Here is an 18,045-nt window from a genome sequence, read left to right on the forward strand (position 1 = left end):
CTATAGATGGGTCAGTTTTTGTGCAGTGTGTGCAGGAGGGTTTTCTGACACAGTATGTAGACAGGCCAACAAGGGGTGAGGCCACATTGGATTTGGTACTGGGTAATGAACCCAGCCAGGTGTTAGATTTATATGTAGGTGAGCACTTTGGTGATAGTGATCACAATTCGGTTATGTTTACTTTAGCAATGGGCAGGGATACGTATATACCGCAAGGCAAGAATTATAGCTGGGGGAAAGGCAATTATGATGCTATTCGGCAAGATTTAGGATGTATAGGATGGGGAAGGAAACTGCAGAGGATGGGTACAATCGAAATGTGGAGCTTTTTCAAGGAACAGCTACTGCGTGTCCTTGATAAGTATGTACCTGTCAGGCAGGGAGGAAGTTGTCGAGCAAGGGAACCGTGGTTTACTAAGGAAGTTGAAGCACTTGTCAAGAGGAAGAAGAAGGCTTATGTTAGGATGAGATATGAAGGCTCAGTTAGGGCACTTGAGAGTTACAAGTTAGCCAGGAAGGACCTAAAGGGAGAGTTAAGAAGAGCGAGGAGAGGACACGAAAAGTCATTGGCGGATAGGATCAAGGAAAACCCTAAGGCTTTCTATAGGTATATCAGGAACAAAAGAATGACTAGAGTAAGATTAGGGCCAATCAAGGATAGTAGTGGAAAGTTGTGTGTGGAATCAGAGGAGATAGGGGAAGCATTAAATGGATATTTTTCGTCAGTGTTTACACTGGAAAAAGACAATGTTGTCGAGGAGAACACTCGGGTTCAGTCGACCAGGCTAGATGGAATTGAGGTTCAAAAGGAGGAGGTGTTAGCAATTTTAGAAAATGTCAAAATAGATAAGTCCCCTGGGCTAGATGGGATTTATCCTAGGATTCTCTGGGAAGCCAGGGAGGAGATTGCAGAGCCTTTGTCCTTGATCTTTATGTCGTCTTTGTCGACAGGAATAGTGCCGGAAGACTGGAGGATAGCAAATGTTGTCCCCTTGTTCAAGAAGTGGAGTAGAGACAACCCTGGTAATTATAGACCTGTGAGCCTTACTTCGGTTGTGGGTAAAATGTTGGAAAAGGTTATAAGAGATAGGGTTTATAATCATCTTGAAAAGAACAAGTTGATTAGCGATACTCAACACGGTTTTGTGAAGGGTAGGTCATGTCTCACAAACCTTATTGAGTTTTTTGAGAAGGTGACCAAACAGGTGGATCAGGGTAAAGCTGTTGATGTGGTGTATATGGATTTCAGTAAGGCGTTTGATAAGGTTCCCCACGGTAGGCTATTGCAGAAAATAAGGAAGTATGGAATTGAAGGTGATTTAGCGGTTTGGATCAGTAATTGGCTAGCTGAAAGAAGACAGAGGGTGGTGGTTGATGGCAAATGTTCATCCTGGAGTTCAGTTACTAGTGGTGTACCGCAAGGATCTGTTTTGGGGCCACTGCTGTTTGTCATTTTTATAAATGACCTGGAAGAGGGTGCAGAAGGATGGGTTAGTAAATTTGCAGATGACACGAAGGTCGGTGGAGTTGTGGATAGTGCTGAAGGATGTTATAGGATACAGAGGGACATAGATAAGCTGCAGAGCTGGGCTGAGAGGTGGCAGATGGAATTTAATGCGGAAAAGTGTGAGGTGGTTCACTTTGGAAGGAGTAACAGGAATGCAGAGTACTGGGCTCATGGCTAGATTCTTGGTAGTGTGGATGAACAGAGAGATCTCGGCATCCAGGTACATAAATCCCTGAAAGTTGCCACCCAGGTTAATAGGGCTGTTAAGAAGGCATATGGTGTGCTAGCCTTTATAAGCAGGGGGATTGAGTTTCGGAACCACAAGGTCATGCTGCAGCTGTACATAACTCTGGTGCGGCCGCACCTGGAGTACTGCGTGCAGTTCTGGTCACCACATTATAGGAAGGATGTGGAAGCTTTGGAAAGGGTTCAGAGGAGATTTACTAGGATGTTGCCTGGTATGGAGGGAAGGTCTTATGAGGAAAGGCTCAGGGACTTGAAGTTGTTTTCGTTAGAGAGGAGAAGGCGGAGAGGTGACTTAATAGAGACATATAAGATAGTCAGAGGGTTAGATAGGGTGGACAGTGAGAGTCTTTTTCCTCGGATGGTGATGACCAACACGAGGGGACATAGCTTTAAATTGAGGGGTGATGGATATAGGACAGATATCAGAGGCAGTTTCTTTACTCGGAGAGTAGTAGGGGTGTGGAACGCCCTGCCTGCAACAGTAGTAGACTCGCCAACTTTAAGGGCATTTAAGTGGTCACCGGATAGACATATGGATGAAAATGGAATAGTGTAGGTCAGATAGGCTTCAGATGGTTTCACAGGTCGGCGCAACATCGAGGGCCGAAGGGCCCGTACTGCGCTGTAGTGTTCTATGTTCTATGTTCTATGTTCTATGGTGCGGGGTGGGGAGGAACATCGGGTATCGCTGTATGCGGACGACCTACTGTTGTATGTGGCGGACCCAGAAGTGGGAATGCCGGGGGTGATGGAGCTGTTAGCGGAATTTGGGGGCTTCTCGGGCTATAAGTTAAATTTAGGCAAGAGTGAGGTATTTGTAGTACACCAGGGAGATCAGGAGAAGGGAATTGGGAGGCTCCCATTTAAGAGGGCAGTGAAGAGTTTCAGATATCTGGGGGTGCAGATGGCCAGGAGTTGGGGGACTCTCCATAAGCTTAATTTTACCAGGCTGGTAGAGCAGATGGAGGAGGAATTTAAAAGGTGGGACATGGTGCCGCTATCGCTGGCGGGTAGAGTGCAGTCCGTCAAAATGACGGTTCTCCCGAGGTTCTTGTTCCTCTTCCAGTGTTTGCCCATCTTTATCCCTAGGGCCTTTTTTAGAAGGGTGACCAGCAGCATCATGAGCTTTGTTTGGGCGCATGGTACCCCGAGGGTGAAGAGGGTCTTCTTGGAGCAGGGTAGAGATGGGGGGGGGGGGCTGGCGTTACCCAATCTCTCAGGGTACTACTGGGCGGCCAATGTGTCGATGGTGCGCAAGTGGGTGATGGAGGGGGAGGGGGCAGCGTGGAAATGGATGGAGAGGGCGTCCTGTGGAGATAAAAGCCTGGGGGCCCTGGTAACGGCGCCGTGGCCGCTCCCTCCTGCGAGGTATACCACGAGTCCGGTGGTGGCGGCTACCCTCAAGATTTGGGGGCAGCGGAGGCGACATAGGGGAGAAGTGGGGAGCTCGATGGAGGCTCCGTTAAGGGGGAACCATAGGTTTGTCCCGGGGAACATTGATGGGGGATTTCAGGGTTGGCACAGGGCGGGCATCAGACAGCTGAGGGACCTGTTTATTGATGGGATGTTCGCGAGCCTGGGGGAGTTGGAGGAGAAATTTGGGCTCCCCCCAGGAAACATGTTCAGGTATCTGCAGGTAAAGGCATTTGCTAGATGGCAGGTGGAGGGATTCCCTTCGCTTCCTGCGAGGGGGGTGAGTGACAGGGTGCTTTCGGGGGTCTGGGTCGGAGAGGGGAAGATATCTGATATCTACAAGGTTATGCAGGAGGTGGAGGAGGCGTCAGTAGAGGAGCTGAAAAATAAGTGGGAGGGGGAACTGGGTGAACAGATCGAAGACGCGACATGGGCTGATGCCCTGGAGAGGGTTAATTCTTCCTCCTCGTGTGCACAGCTTAGCCTCATCCAATTCAAGGTGCTGCACTGGGCCCACATGACTGGGACGAGGATGAGTAGGTTCTTTGGGGGTGAAGACAGGTGTGTCAGGTGCTCGGGGAGTCCAGCGACCCATGCCCATATGTTCTGGGCATGCCCGGCACTGGAGGAGTTCTGGAAGGGGGTGGCGAGGACGGTATCGAGGGTGGTAGGATCCAGGGTCAAGCCAGGCTGGGGACTCGGCTGGGACTTTTTGGGGTGGGGTGGAGCCGGGAGTGCAGGAGGCGAAAGAGGCCGGTGTTCTGGCCTTTGCGTCCCTAGTAGCCCGGCGAAAGATTTTGCTACAATGGAAGGATGCGAGGCCCCCAAGTGTGGAGACCTGGATCAATGACATGGTGGGTTTTATTAAGCTAGAGAAGGTCAAATTCGCCCTGAGAGGATCGGTGCAAGGGTTCTTTAGGCGGTGGCAACGTTTTCTCGACTTTCTGGGTCAACGATAGGGTACTGGGACAGTAGCAGCAGCAACCCGGCGGGGGAGGCAAAAGGGGGCGGGGGAGGCAAAAGGGGGTGGGGGAGGCAAAAGGGGGTGGGGGAGGCAAAAGGGGGAGGGGGAGGCAAAAGGGGGTGGGGGAGGCAAAAGGGGGAGGAGGGGGGGACGATGACTATGTTTGTTTATTTAATTCTAATTTATTTTAAGTTGTTTTGTTGGTGTTGGGGTTGTGGGGGGGATATGATACATGCGTTGAGGCGGTCTGGGGGGTGTTACAGTTGTTATGGGTTATTTTGTTGCATTTCATTGTTATATTTTATATTTTCTGTAAAAAAAAAAAATAAATAAATTCCAATAAAAATTATTTTAAAAAAAAACCGAGATAGGTTTTTGATCAATAAGGGGATCAGGGGCAGCACAGTGGCACAGTGGTTAGCATTGCTGTCTACAGCGCTGAGGACCCAGGTTCGAATCCCGGCCCTGGGTCACTGTCCGTGTGAAGTTTGAACTTTCTCCCCGTGTTTTTTAAAATATACATTTAGAGTACCCAATTCATTTTTTACAATTAAGGGGGCAATTTAGCGTGGCTAATCCACCTACCCTGCACATCTTTGGGTTGAATGTGCAAACTCCACCGGGACAGTGACCCAGAGCCAGGATCGAACCTTGGACCTCAGCGCCGTGAGACTGCAGTGTTACCACTGCGCCACCCTGCTGCCCTCGTTCTCCCTGTGTTTGCGTGGGTTTCACCCCCACAACCCAAAAATGTGCAAGGTAGGTGGATTGACCACACTAAATTGCCCCTTAATTGGAAAAAAATAATTAGTACTCTAAATTTATTTTAAAAATAATGGGATTAGGGGAGAAAGCAGGAGAATGGGGATGCGAAAAATATCAGCCATGATTGAAAGGCGGAGTTGGCTCGATGGGCCGAGTGGCCTAATTCTGCTCCTATATCTTACGGTCTTAACACCGTCTCCACCTCTGTGGTCGTCATGCAAGCACCGTTCTCCAGTCTGGCACATGCAACCCCTCCCAATCTCCGATCGAGTGATAACCACGATCTAAACGTACCAGAGATCCAGGACTGGTTCCAACAGATACACTCAGACGGTCTCGATCCACTGCAGTTTGCCTATCACCGCAACAGTCCACAGCAGCTGCTATCTCCCTGGCTCTACAATCAACTCTCGAATTCCTCGAAAACAAGGACGCCTATGTAAGAATGCTATTTATCAACAAGAACTCCGCCTTCAACACCATTATCCCGACAAGATTAATAACCAAACTCTGCAAACTTGGACTTGGCCCCTCCCTGTGCAGCTGGATCCTTGACTTCCTCACCAACAGACCGCAATCTGTCAGGATAGGCAACAGCACCTCCTCAACAATAGTCCTCAACACCGGGGCCCCACAAGGATGTGTGCTCAGTCATCTACTGTACTCCCTATACACACATGACTGTGTGTGACAAGATTTAACTTCAACTCCATCTATAGGTTTGCAGATGATACAACTGTGGTGGACCATATCTCAAACAACAACGAATCAGACTGCAGGAGGGAGATAAATCACTTGGTTACATGGTGCACTGAAAACAACCACTCTAAATGTTGGGAAGACCAAGGAACTGATCATAGACTTCAGGAAGCGTAGCACGACACACTCCCATCTGCATCAATGGCTCAGAAGTGGAGATGGTCGATAACTTTAAGTTCCTGGGGGTCACCATCACCAACAGTCTGTCCTAGTCTACTCCGATTGATGCAACAGTCAAGAAAGTCCAACAACGTCTCTACTTCATACAGAAGCTGAAGAAATTTGGCATGTCTGCATCGACTCTCTCAAACTTCTACAGATGTGCAATAGAGAACATCCTATCCGGCTGCATCACAGCCTGGTATGGCAACTGCTCGGTCCAAGATCGCAAGAAATTGCAGAGTGTGGTGAACTCAGCCCAACACGTCAAGCTTGCCACCCCCACATTGATCCCGTATACACCTCCCAGCTGCCTCAGGAAGTCAGACAGCATTATCAGAGACCCCTCCCACCCAGGCATTGCCTTCTTTCAGACACTTCTATTAGGCAGAAGGTACAGATGTCTGAAGACCCGCACATCAAGACATAGGAACAGCTTCTTCCCCACAGCTGCAAGATTCCTCAACGTCTCCAAGGTAGGTTCTTTACTCAGAGAGTAGTAAGGGTGTGGAATACCCTGCCTGCAACAGTAGTGGACTCGCCAACACTAAACGCGTTCAAATGGTCATTGGATAGGCATATAGACGATAAGGGAATAGTGTAGCGGGACTTTAGAAGGGTTTCACAGGACGGCGCAACATCGAGGGCCGAAGGGCCTGTACTGCGCTGTTATGTTCTATGTCTCTCCCTCGGACTGATCTGTTCCTTGTAAGAACACTATTCACGACGCCCTTCCTCGTGTATTTGCTTTGTTTGGCCCCCTGTTCCGCACTGTAACCAATCACCGTTTGCTGATGTACCATTTGTCAATGTTCTCCGTTGATTATTCTTTTTGTCTGCTGTGTACGTTTCCTCGGCCGCAGGAAAATACTTTTCACTGTACTTTGGTACATTGTGACAATAAATCAAATCAAACATGAAGACGTCTCTGGAGGAAGGAGTGTTATAACCTCAGCTGAGGTCACGGGGTTGGAACCATCAGGTTCCCCGTGCCCTCCAAGGAATATGAACTTCCCCGGTAGGGGGTGGAGACGGGGCTTCGCCTTCACAGGGGTAGCCCCTCTCGTATAAAATCCCCAATTTGGGTGCAGGTCGGGGAAGGAGACATTCCGGGGTGTGGTGGTGATTTGACTAAATAATTATAAACCTCTTTGTGTTCTAACCTACGGCTTTTGCGTGACTGTTTACCTCGGGCCTAACAAATGTTTTCTGAAGGAGCACTGTTCCCTAGCATCAACTGTCACCTTCAGTAAAACATTTGTTAGAACTCCGTGGTACATTATTCTAGGTGTAACTTAATGCAAGCAAAGTTTTCAGTGCCTGTGTAATATTCAACTATAGCCATTGAGCTTTGAGTATTGTTCCATTCATGAAAAAACGCAGGACATACGATGGATGCCCAATGTAAATACATAGACATAGACATTGGGTGAAACACTGGAGTGTAATACTACTCGGTAGAGAAGATGTGTGAAGAGATCAGTTCAGTCCACAAGAGGGTCATTCAGAAGACTGGGAAGAAGCCGTTTTTGAACCTGTTAGTGCGAGTTTGCAGACTTGTGTATTTCCTGCACAATGGAAGAGGTTGAAAAGAGAGAATGCTTGTGCATTTTTAAATTGAGATAACATTTTCTTTGGTAACTACAATTGGGCGGGAGTTAAATTTAATAAGTTTCCTTTACTGTCATTCTGTCTTTTTGATACTTAGTAATTTGTTGAAGCACTAAACTGGTTTATAATGTATACTTGTCAGTCTCTAGTGGTATTGCAGGCAGAAGTTTAGATTAGGGCAGCAGAATAACTAGATTTGGGGATGAAGGGAGGTCTGGAGTAGAGGGATCATGGTTGTGCTGGGAAACCAAGACAACTTTCATGGGGATAATAGGGTTATGGAATATCATCTTGTCTGCCATTTCCACTGCCTGAAAAAGTTTTATTTAATTGGGGAAGGCATGATTGCTGCTCTTTGTTTCAGTCTCTGATCTTGCTATGTGTTTGGGTGGTGAGAGGAGGTGAGCAGCCGCACTATTTAAAAAAACAAACAAACTAGGGTTGTGTTCCCTGAAATTTTTCAAGGTTTCAGGTGCTTGACGAAACTACAGAGTTGTGAACACAGCCCAGTCTATCATGCAAAACCGCATCCCATTTGTTGACTCTGTCTACACCCCCTGCTGCCTTGGGAAAGCAGACAGCTTAATCAAAAACCCCTAAGATAAATAAGGTTATTTGCTGTTCCTCAAAGTTCTGTACAGCTCCATCGTGACTTCCCTGCTTTTGTAATCTATGCCCCGATTGATAAAAGTGAGTGTCCCATATGCCTTTTTCATCACCCTATTAACCTGTCCTTCTGTCTTCAGAGATCTATAGACAAACAGGCCAAGGTCCCTTTGTTCTTCAAAACTTCCCAGTGTCAGATCTTTCATAGTATACTTCCTTGTTAAATAACTCCTTCCAAAGTGTGTCACCTCACTTTTAGGGTTAAATTCCATCTCCCACTTATCTGCCCATTTGACTATCTATATCTACATTTATATCTTCCTGTAACCTAAGACACTCCACCTCACTGTTAACCACTTGGCCAATCTTTGCGTCATCTAAGTCATTTATATAAATTACAAACAATAGGGACCCAGTGTGGATCCCTGAGGTGACTTCCAGACACTAAAGCAGCCATCTATCATCACCCTCTGAGCCAATTATGAATCCACCTTCTCAAATCACCCCGTATCCCATGTGTGTTTGCCGCCTTAATAAGTCTCATGTGGGACCTCCTCAAAGGCTTTATTGAAATCTATGTAAACTTACTCTTGTCTGTACACTTGGTTACATGCTCGAAGAATTCTATCAAACTTATTAGGCATGACCTCCCTCTGACAAAGCCATGCTGACTATCCTTGATCAAACCTTGCCTCTCCAAGTGGAGATAGATTCTCTCCTTCAGAATCTTCTTCAGTATTTACTCAACCACTGACATGAGATTCACTGGTTTGTAGTTCCCTGGCTAGTCTCTACAACCTTTCTTAAATAATGGGACCACATTAGCTGTTCTCCAGTCCTCTAGCACCTTCCCCGTGGCTAGAGAGGAATTAAAAATTTGGGCCAGAGCCCCGGAAATGTCCTCCCTCGCCTCCCATAGCAACCTGGGATGCAATTCACCCGGACATGGAGATTTGTCCACTTTTTTTAAGCCCTCTAATACCATTTCACTCTCTTTGAGCCGGAGGAAACCCACATAGACACTGGGCGAAAGTACAACCTCCACACAGATGGCCACCCAAGGTTAGAATTGAACCCGGAACCCTGTGTTGCTCGTTCTGGGTGAGTGTGCTTAACACTCAATTTGGCTCTGTTTCTTGTTCTAAGCTCTGGAGTCGCCAGGTGCCGTTAAGACCTTCTGTCTTCAGAGATCTATAGACAAACAGGCCAAGGTCCCTTTGTTCTTCAAAACTTCCCAGTGTCAGGCTTCAAGGTGAAGTTCAAAGCAATAAAACCGTACACCAATTAGTAAGTCCAAACAACTAGAGTTTATTATAATACAATTATAATAACTACCCATGCACACGCTAAAAGGATTAAACTTACTCCTACCGCTAAACAACTAATACTTATCTCGAAGGAACTGCTGGGCTAGGGAACAAGGCCTCTTGCTCTGCTCTGGTCTGCAGACTTCAGGTTGGTATCAATTAAAAAGGGAGTCAGGAGTGCCTATCCCTGGTAGCGGTCGTTGGGAGGCACTTACTTGTTGGTGGCTGCTGTCCGAAGGCTGGATCAGGAGACGGGAGACAGGAGACTGAACCATGTGTGGGACCTTTCTTTTATAGGTCCCAGGGGGTCCGCGCCCCTTTGGGCGGACTCCCTTACCTGCTTGGAATCGATTGGGTCTCTTCCCAATCGATTATGTTTGAACCCCCCACTCATGGGGCAGTTCCTCGGTCGCTGGGGCGATTCTTGGGCCTTATTGTTTTGGGCTTCTCTGGCTCCAAAGGGTCTGGCCTTCCATAGAATGTATCGATCTGTGTTTAACTTGTTTCCATTGTATCTGGGGATCGCCCGGTATCGCCTCATTAGTATGCTAACTGGTTTCTTTTCACAGTGCTGTCTTGTTTCTGCAACAGTCAAAACTGGTTTCTGCAGTCGTCCCAATATACAATCGTTTTGCAAGTTGTTTGCTTTACAACATGTCCATTTTCCCTGCATTCCTTGCAATCTTCCATTTTGTGTTGGGCAGTGGCCACCCCAGGTGGCCATTGAACCCGGAAACCCGGAACCCTGGCACTGAGGCAGCAGTGCTAGCCACTGTGCCACCATGCTGCCCAGATCTGGTGGATGGTTAGTTAACAAATTGAGCCAAATAAACTTTTCCACCCCGTAGTCTTCTTGGAACATAAATGGGGACCAGACTGGAAGAGTGAAGATTATTCTGCAAATAAGTGAATCAGGTGAAGGAGTAGTTGAATAAAATAGCTGTTTAAAATGTTGTATTTAATGCAGTTCCAAAGGTTAAGCATTTGGGAATTGTAAGTGATTTTAAGAAAATTTTTGCTTGTGATTTTTGCAGAGGGAATTCATGTTGTCCAGTGTTGGCAGAAATTAGAGACATGCCTTCGTTGTAAAGTGGATAGGGAGTAGATTGTTTGAAATAATTCAAATTTAATGTTTAAAACTCTGCGTTGGATGAAGTCAACTTGCTGGCAGCTTAGAATGTCAAAATTTGGAGAGAGTTGTGGAAAGGAAGTGGGGGCAATCGAGCAGTAAAATTTCAACAGGGCTGCTGCTAAAAATGGTTCTCCAGGCTCTGGCTGAGGCAGATTGGTGCATCGAGAAAGTCAGCAAAGGTTGTTCTAGAGGCTTCAGTGTGCTTTGGCATGACCCTGTTGATAAACAGAATCTAACGGTCATACGAATATCAGAGGAGTAAGTCGCAGCCTGGATATCAACAGCAGTGAAGAACTGGGAGGATGGGGATCAGTACTGACGAGAGAACAGCTTTCGGGTGGAATAATGAGAAGACAGCTCCGGATTTGAGAAGCAGCAGTAGCTTATGGAGCTGGTCTAACCTCGTGTAGTGAAGTGCAATTGTGTTTGAAGAGTGAGTGGAGTCGATTGCCACAGGAAGCAAATCAATAGCAGGATCAGAGTACGAAATGGATCAGAGAATGAAATGTTTGACACAGAAGACAAAGGCCACGTAATTGAGAATAATGTGTCTGTGGAAAGCAGATAAAAGATAGGCGACTCTCAAAGTCTAGAGGGCAGTAGAAAAATAGCTTGGAGATGACAAATAAGTTTTTAGTTCATAATGGGAGTAGAGTTGCATTATTTTAAAATGAGGGTTGGTGGAAACATTTTGCAATTTTCCTAATGCTTGTGACCAACAATATGGTTTGTCTTCAAATATTTCATACAGCCAGTTGAGATCAACTTTTTGCTTCTAATTTCTTTGACCCTCTTGTGGTTCTAAACTTTCTAATGTGTAGATTGCTCATCATTTTTATGGCATTCCCTATCAAAATATGCTAGGCCTGTATACTCCCATATTGCACATGCAGATTGGGCGTTTTCATTTGAAAAGCCTGAGAATAGAATGGAGTTTCTAATTGGGAGTAAATCTAAATTCCACTAATTTAACAGTGTGCTACATCCAATCTTAATTGACATTTTCAGCCCATCGTGGTTTTTAGTTTGTAATCTGTCAATTGTTGAATCTAAAACTGAATACAATATCATGTAAAATGGATTTCTTCGCTATATTTTAATCTTGATCTCCAACAGTCTCTCGAATTGTTTCCCTAATCACCTCCAGTATTCTGGGCTATCATCTGATTCACAATGACTTTTTGGCACTTTCCTCAGTTACTTTACAGCTATTGCATCTGTGTTAGCTTAAATAACTTGCATTTATCCAGTATCATTAACATAGAAAAGTAATAAGAGGCACAATGAGAGATTGGATATCGAGGCAAAGCAGTAGATATTTAATAAGCAATTAAAAGCTTACCGGAAAGGATGGAATTTAAGGAAATTTAAAAATGTCTTTATATTTGGTTTTTCTTAATCCAATCTTTTTTCCCTTTTTCTATACCTCTTCTAACATTTAATCTATCTTTTTTCAAAGTTTCTTTATTTCCAATTCTTAAGTTAAGTTAATCATTGGTTAAGGAGTTAACTTATTACTTCTGTTCACTTGGGTGCTGTATGCTCTATAATTCTTGTGTTGGGTCTTTCTCAGCTTACACTTAGTTTTACAAAACTGATTTTCATTGAAAGGGTGTATGGAACAGTCTACCTAACTGCTGGTACTGTTAAATGCTTTCTACATTCAAAATTTGCCCATGAGCCTTGGATCTTCCCAAATGTTCAGTTGATGGGAATTTCTGCTCACCAATTACTAGATGTCAGACAGTACTGTGACAAATAGGAGGCAGGGCAATGGCTGGCAAGTAATGGTGAGGTCGAGCTAGGCGTCAATAGTGAACATGTGAAACTTGACTTTGCTTCCAGATGATGCCACAAAGGAGAAACATGTAGAGAGAAGAACACCAAAGGTGTTTCAACCTATCCACCATGTTTCCCTCAAGGCTATGATAATGCAATCATCCAAAAAAAAATTATGGTTGAAAAAGTCTTGCTCACAAGTGAATGGACATTTTGGTGGGAGAGTGCTGATTAGGACAGTGATAACTGATCGGCTATTAGAATCCTGGGTCTGGATGAATGGGACAGAAGTCAAAAGATTGCCTCTAGCTGACATAAGAAGTGGCTCTAGCTGGTAGAAGAAGTTAAGTGAGAGAATAGGCTTGGCAGATGAGATTGCTTCTCATAAGGAGACAGAGATTCTCGAGTGCCTTGATGCGCCTATTGGTAGATGCCAAGAGAGGCACAGAGGAAAGCTTAACCTTGACCAAGAAGGAGTCAAGCCTAGGATGACAGTAGGGTAGTAGGAATGGTTGTGGTTAAGGTTTGGTGGGTTGTAGCAGAGTATTCAAAAAGACTAATGGTAACAGGGAAGGATGGCGACCTATTGATGGATAAGAAGAAAAATGGGAAATAGAAATGATAGGCTAGGAGCAGAGTGTCAGCCAAAACACAGTTGTGTGAATTGACACTACAACATGAATTATATGCATGCTTATATAGTCAGATTAGGACAGATGTGTTATTCTAAAAATAGAAAGGAGACAATAGAGCAGAGTACAGAATTAGTCAGAAGTTCTTATGGTGAGATGTTGATGAAGATAGCTTGGAGTATCGATATCCACGTTTGGAGACCGATGTGTAGAATGAGCGAGTCCAGAATCTGTTGAAGAGTAGAGTGAAGTGTACTGCCGGAGGTATTGCTGTGACAATAAAGAGTTGGGGGAAGTTCAGAAAAATGGTTGCCAAATTGGAAATCATCAAGATCTAGAAATGACAAGGTGTGGACTTCAGAAAGGAGCCTGTTGCAAAATAAAATTGGAACGCCAGTAGGGACACCATAAACTTGGAAGGGAACAGAAATGATGGAATATTGGGCTTGTAAGCTAGACTAAGTTACCATAAAACTTAATGGCAAAAGAGGGGACTGGAATTATTTGAAGTTTGTGAGATTTGGTTTTGATAATGTTTCATTGGCAGGTGATTGTAGCACATCCAAGGTGGCTGGATGTTGACTAAGTAGTCTGACAATACTTGGCATGGCACAATTGAATGTTGTACTTTGTTGCTCTGTTTACTTGCTATAAATATGGCGGTTAATAAGGTCACCTTTCTTGATCCTAATTATGAGTATACTTTCAGAGTTGCCAGGTATCTCTCGATACCGCCAGAAGGTTCAACCCGAATACCGATCAAAGAGCCAATACAATAGTTAGTTAGTTCAAAGTTAATACTACTTTATTTAAACACAGTATGATCTACTCGTGCACATTAACACTCCAGGCTAAACTATATCTATCACTAACACCTATACTTAACTTCGGGGGCCCACTTAGGTCGGAGGAACAATGGCCGTTGATCGGATCTGAGGCTGTTGGGTTCGAAGAGGTAACAGGAGAACAGCTAAGGTCGTACGTCTGGTAGCGAGCGTTGAACTTACTTGCTTCTGGTGGTGCTGGTGAAAGGGTCTCTCCACTTGAGAGCCAAATCCAAGAGGCTGAACCTTTGGCGGGGGTTCCTTCTTATACTTGGAGGGGCTTCGCGCACTTTTAGGCGGGCCTTAAACTTGGTCCCAATTAATTGGGCAGCTTCTTAATCATTGTCATCGATCTCAGCCAATAAAGGGGCGGGTGCCTTGATGGCTGGTCGTGTCCTAAGTGACCGTTGGCCTTGCTTTGTTTGTGTCTTCTGGTTGGGGTAGTGGCGCCGGACTGCCTGGAACAGTATCGGCTACCTGAGCACTCATTCTTTGTTTCCCGGAGATGGGCCATCAATATGTAAATCGACCCAGAGTTTCGGTTCCGTCTACAGTCTGCCTTCCAAATATACATTCAGGCTCTGTGCCTGCTTGTTGCTTAGTATTGTCCATTTTTCCCTATAGGCTCTGCGAGTGTCCGTTTATATACTGAAAGTGGCCATCCCACATGGCTACAACTGCTATATGTGAAAGCTGACCCTGCATTTTGTAGGTGATATCAGCAGAGGGCAACATATAGATAAAAAGAAAGGGGCCAAGGACAAGGATAAAGCTTTGGGGATGGGCAGTGGATCTCTAGTTTTAATGGGTGTGGGGAAGAACGAGAGAAGCAATCACTAGATTATTTGACCATGAAAAGGCTACAGCGAGGGTAGTTCAATCAAGTTGCATAATAGATAACTAATGATGGTGGTGAATACTGTAGTTGATGAGGTGGTTACTGTGAATGTTGTTTCTGACTTTTGTTCAGCCTCTTGCGGTGCTATGGCATGAATGGAAACATTGTAAGAGAGACTTAAAAAAAAAATAACTGAGGCAGAGAAGGTACAGATTTGAGGGTCGTCCTCTTCGGCAGTTAGTAACTAACGAGTATGATTGATTGTCTAAGAAACTCTTACTGGTTATGGGTCCGGTGGGTCCTTGCGAAGCTGATAATCCCAATCCAGAGCTTCATTGTCGACCGGATATTTCGCAGTTGTTTCCAGGTGGTGATTTCCAGTCTACAAATACAGAGCCAAATTTCTAGCAAAACTAATGTGACCAGCGTGGAGCAGGCTTCCAACCTGAAATTTTGGGTCGGCAGAATTTAGTACCACCCTCTTGTCTACTTTGCATACACCAGGCCATCAAGAACTGGGCAAAATCTTTTGATTTTGAGCAAGGCATTTATGGATTATTTTAAATGGAATACAATATATTTTCCTTTTAGCTTCTCTATTTGTATTGAATTGCAGAGGTAAGATAATTGAAAAGAAACAAACTCTTTCTTGGCTGTCAGAGCTGAGTACTGAGGTCTGTTCCCTTCTCAAAAATGAATTGGCAGGAAACACTCAATTTAGGTGCCCCCCCCCCCCCCCCCCCAATCTCCAATCCGATGACATTCAGTGCTGACCAAGTGAGTTTGTTCCTCCTGTGCCAAATTATGGATACTGTATACTAAACAAATAATTTTTATTACTTCCAATAACTAAGTCAAAATCAACCAATAAGTGTAAAAAGAAATGTGACCCCAACTTGTTAACACCAACGACTTGATGCAAAAAGAAAATGCAAGGAACTTATGTTTGGCAATTACATCAAAGTTCCTGCAGTGATTCAACCAGGAAACTGTGACAAGCTACTGTATTGTTAAACTTCCTATATTACTGTTGATGTCTTTTTTTTCTTCTTGCTTAAACAATGGTTTTCCAACTTTTCTGCTTGGGCATCCCTTTCACCTCCAGGATCCTCCATGTTTGAAAAACTATATCAAAACAAGACAGCTATTAGTGCAGTTCGTGTTTTTCATTCCTATGTAATAGAAATAGTAAGCTAACAAATATTGTAAATATTCATAAATATGAACACCAACTTAGAAACTGGTCACTTAAAGGCAAGCCAGTGCATGTTGGTGCTAGTCCCCAGCCCAGATAAATGGGGCGGGTTAGTGGCAGGCAGAACATCTGGCTGAAACCACTCGCCAAATGCAAAAAACGATTGTTATTATAAAGGGTGATCATGTGTTGAACCCACGTTACACAGGAAAAGTTGAACGAGAGATGATCTTTGACCATAATCTGTGTGCCATCCACGGCAACCGAGTACCATCATGCCCAACGATACCCAGCTGGCCCTGCCGCATCCGTGGGGAACACGCATAAAACCCGACCTCAGCACCAAGAAGATTCTTTTTGCCGAGGCGTTGAGGTTTCACACTCATAACTGATAATATTAACCAATAATCAGATTTTTACTTTTAATTTATTTTGAAATGATTAGATTTGTTCTAATATTTTGATTTAATTTGGATTCTAATGTTTTGCACTAAAACGGTTCTATTTTGTCTTTCCAGGTGAATTTTGTAGTGTGCCAGTTGTTTGCTTTGCTAGCAAGTGTATGGTTTCGGCTTTATCTTCACCCAAGTAAAACTAGCAGCTATGTAAGGCATGCTGTTGCCACACTTCTGGGGTTTTACCTGGCATTGTTCTGCTTTGGGTGGTAAGTACTGCATTTAAATTTATTAGTTTTAACAAAACACTACCTAAATGCCAGATGGTTTGTGGAGTATTCTTTTACCATATTGACCTATAAAATTGGTTTTAATTTCATGGCTATCCAAAGGAGAGGTTTTTTTTTTTGGCATTAATCTGGACAGAATTTGATCTGTGTGAGACCTTGGACGAGCATTACAGCTAAGTTGCACATCAAGTTATATGAAGTGCCTTGATTACAGTATGTTTACTTTGAGCAGAGGTAGGAATTATGCTTTCTCCTTTTGTTGGATGCTGAGACCTAATATAGTTCATGACTGTTTCTTTCTGAGATTGGCCAATTTATTGCAGATTAAACCTGGGATTTCATTGATGTGTATGACATTAAATCTGGGATTTCACTGATGACATTAAACCTGAGATTTTCACTGTGTATGACAAAATGCCAATTCAAATGGTCTTGATGTGCAACAAGCTTGATGGTACCTATATATGGCAGGCTAAACATTATTTGCCTATGATGCAACAACCTTGGTACTTGTCTAGATAACTGAGTCCCCGACTTTATTTGCTCCGCACCAAATTAATGTCTTTGGTCTGCACAAATACCTTAGCCGGAAACCATCTAATGTTGAACTAGACCATTCATAAAAACACTATTACCATCCCGGACCAGGGGCGAAATTCTCCGACCCCACGCAGGGTCGGAGAATCGGCCAGCAGCGGCGTTAATCCCGCTCCCGCCGGGTTTTTTATTCTCTGACCGGCCAAAAACCGGCGTTGTGCAAATCCCGCCGCCAGCCTCTGAAAACAGCTGGCGCGGCGGGATTTCATTATATTTTTGTTTGAACAAATCTCCGGCCCGGATGGGCCGAAGTCCCGCCGACGTGACCCATGGAAAACAGAGTAGCTTTAAAACGGCGTCAACCATTGCAGATGGTTGACGCCGTTCAATGTCCGGGGGGGGGGGGGGGGGGGGGCGCGGCGCGGCATCAGGGGAGGAGGGGGGTAGGGGTGGTGGGGAGGGGGGTAGGGAAGGTGGAGGGGGGGGTTTGGGGGCAGCGGCGTGCAGAGAGGGGGGGGTGACGGATGCCCGGGGCCAACGCACCGTCACCCCCCCCCTCCAGTACGCCGCTGCCCCCTACCCCAACCACCCCCCCCTCACCACCCCTACCTCCCTCCAATGCCCCTCCCCCCCTCACCACCCCTCCCCCCCTCACCACCCCTACCCCCCTCACCACCCCTACCCCCCTCACCACCCCTACCCCCCTCACCACCCCTACCCCCCTCACCACCCCTACCCCCCTCCCCACCACCCCTACCCCCCTCCCCACCACCCCTACCCCCCTCCCCACCACCCCTACCCCCCTCCCCACCACCCCTACCCCCCTCCCCCGCAACGCCGCAACCCCCCCTACCCCCCTTCCCACCACCCCTACCCCCCTCCCCCGCAACGCCGCAACCCCCCCTACCCCCCACCCCACCACCCCTACCCCCCTCCCCCGCAACGCCGCAACCCCCCCACCCCCCTCCCCACCACCCCTACCCCCCTCCCCCGCAACGCCGCAACCCCCCCCACCCCCCTCCCCACCACCCCTACCCCCCTCCCCCGCAACGCCGCAACCCCCCCTACCCCCCTCCCCACCACCCC

At 45.9% G+C, this 18,045-nt stretch overlaps 1 protein-coding gene across 2 annotated transcripts in view; it reads left to right on the top strand.

The window, feature by feature from the left end:
• LOC119967587 (lysophospholipid acyltransferase 2-like) overlaps window positions 1-18,045 on the top strand; it is a 236,789-nt gene that overhangs the window by 58,009 nt on the left and 160,735 nt on the right. For both annotated transcript variants that reach the window (XM_038800306.1, XM_038800308.1), the window contains exon 2: window positions 16,256-16,401. In XM_038800306.1, the coding sequence (XP_038656234.1) occupies window positions 16,256-16,401 (146 nt within the window). The remainder of the gene's footprint in view (window positions 1-16,255; window positions 16,402-18,045) is intronic.

Source organism: Scyliorhinus canicula, chromosome 6 (genome assembly GCF_902713615.1).
Source record: "Scyliorhinus canicula chromosome 6, sScyCan1.1, whole genome shotgun sequence".
Classification (NCBI taxonomy): Eukaryota; Metazoa; Chordata; class Chondrichthyes; order Carcharhiniformes; family Scyliorhinidae; genus Scyliorhinus; species Scyliorhinus canicula.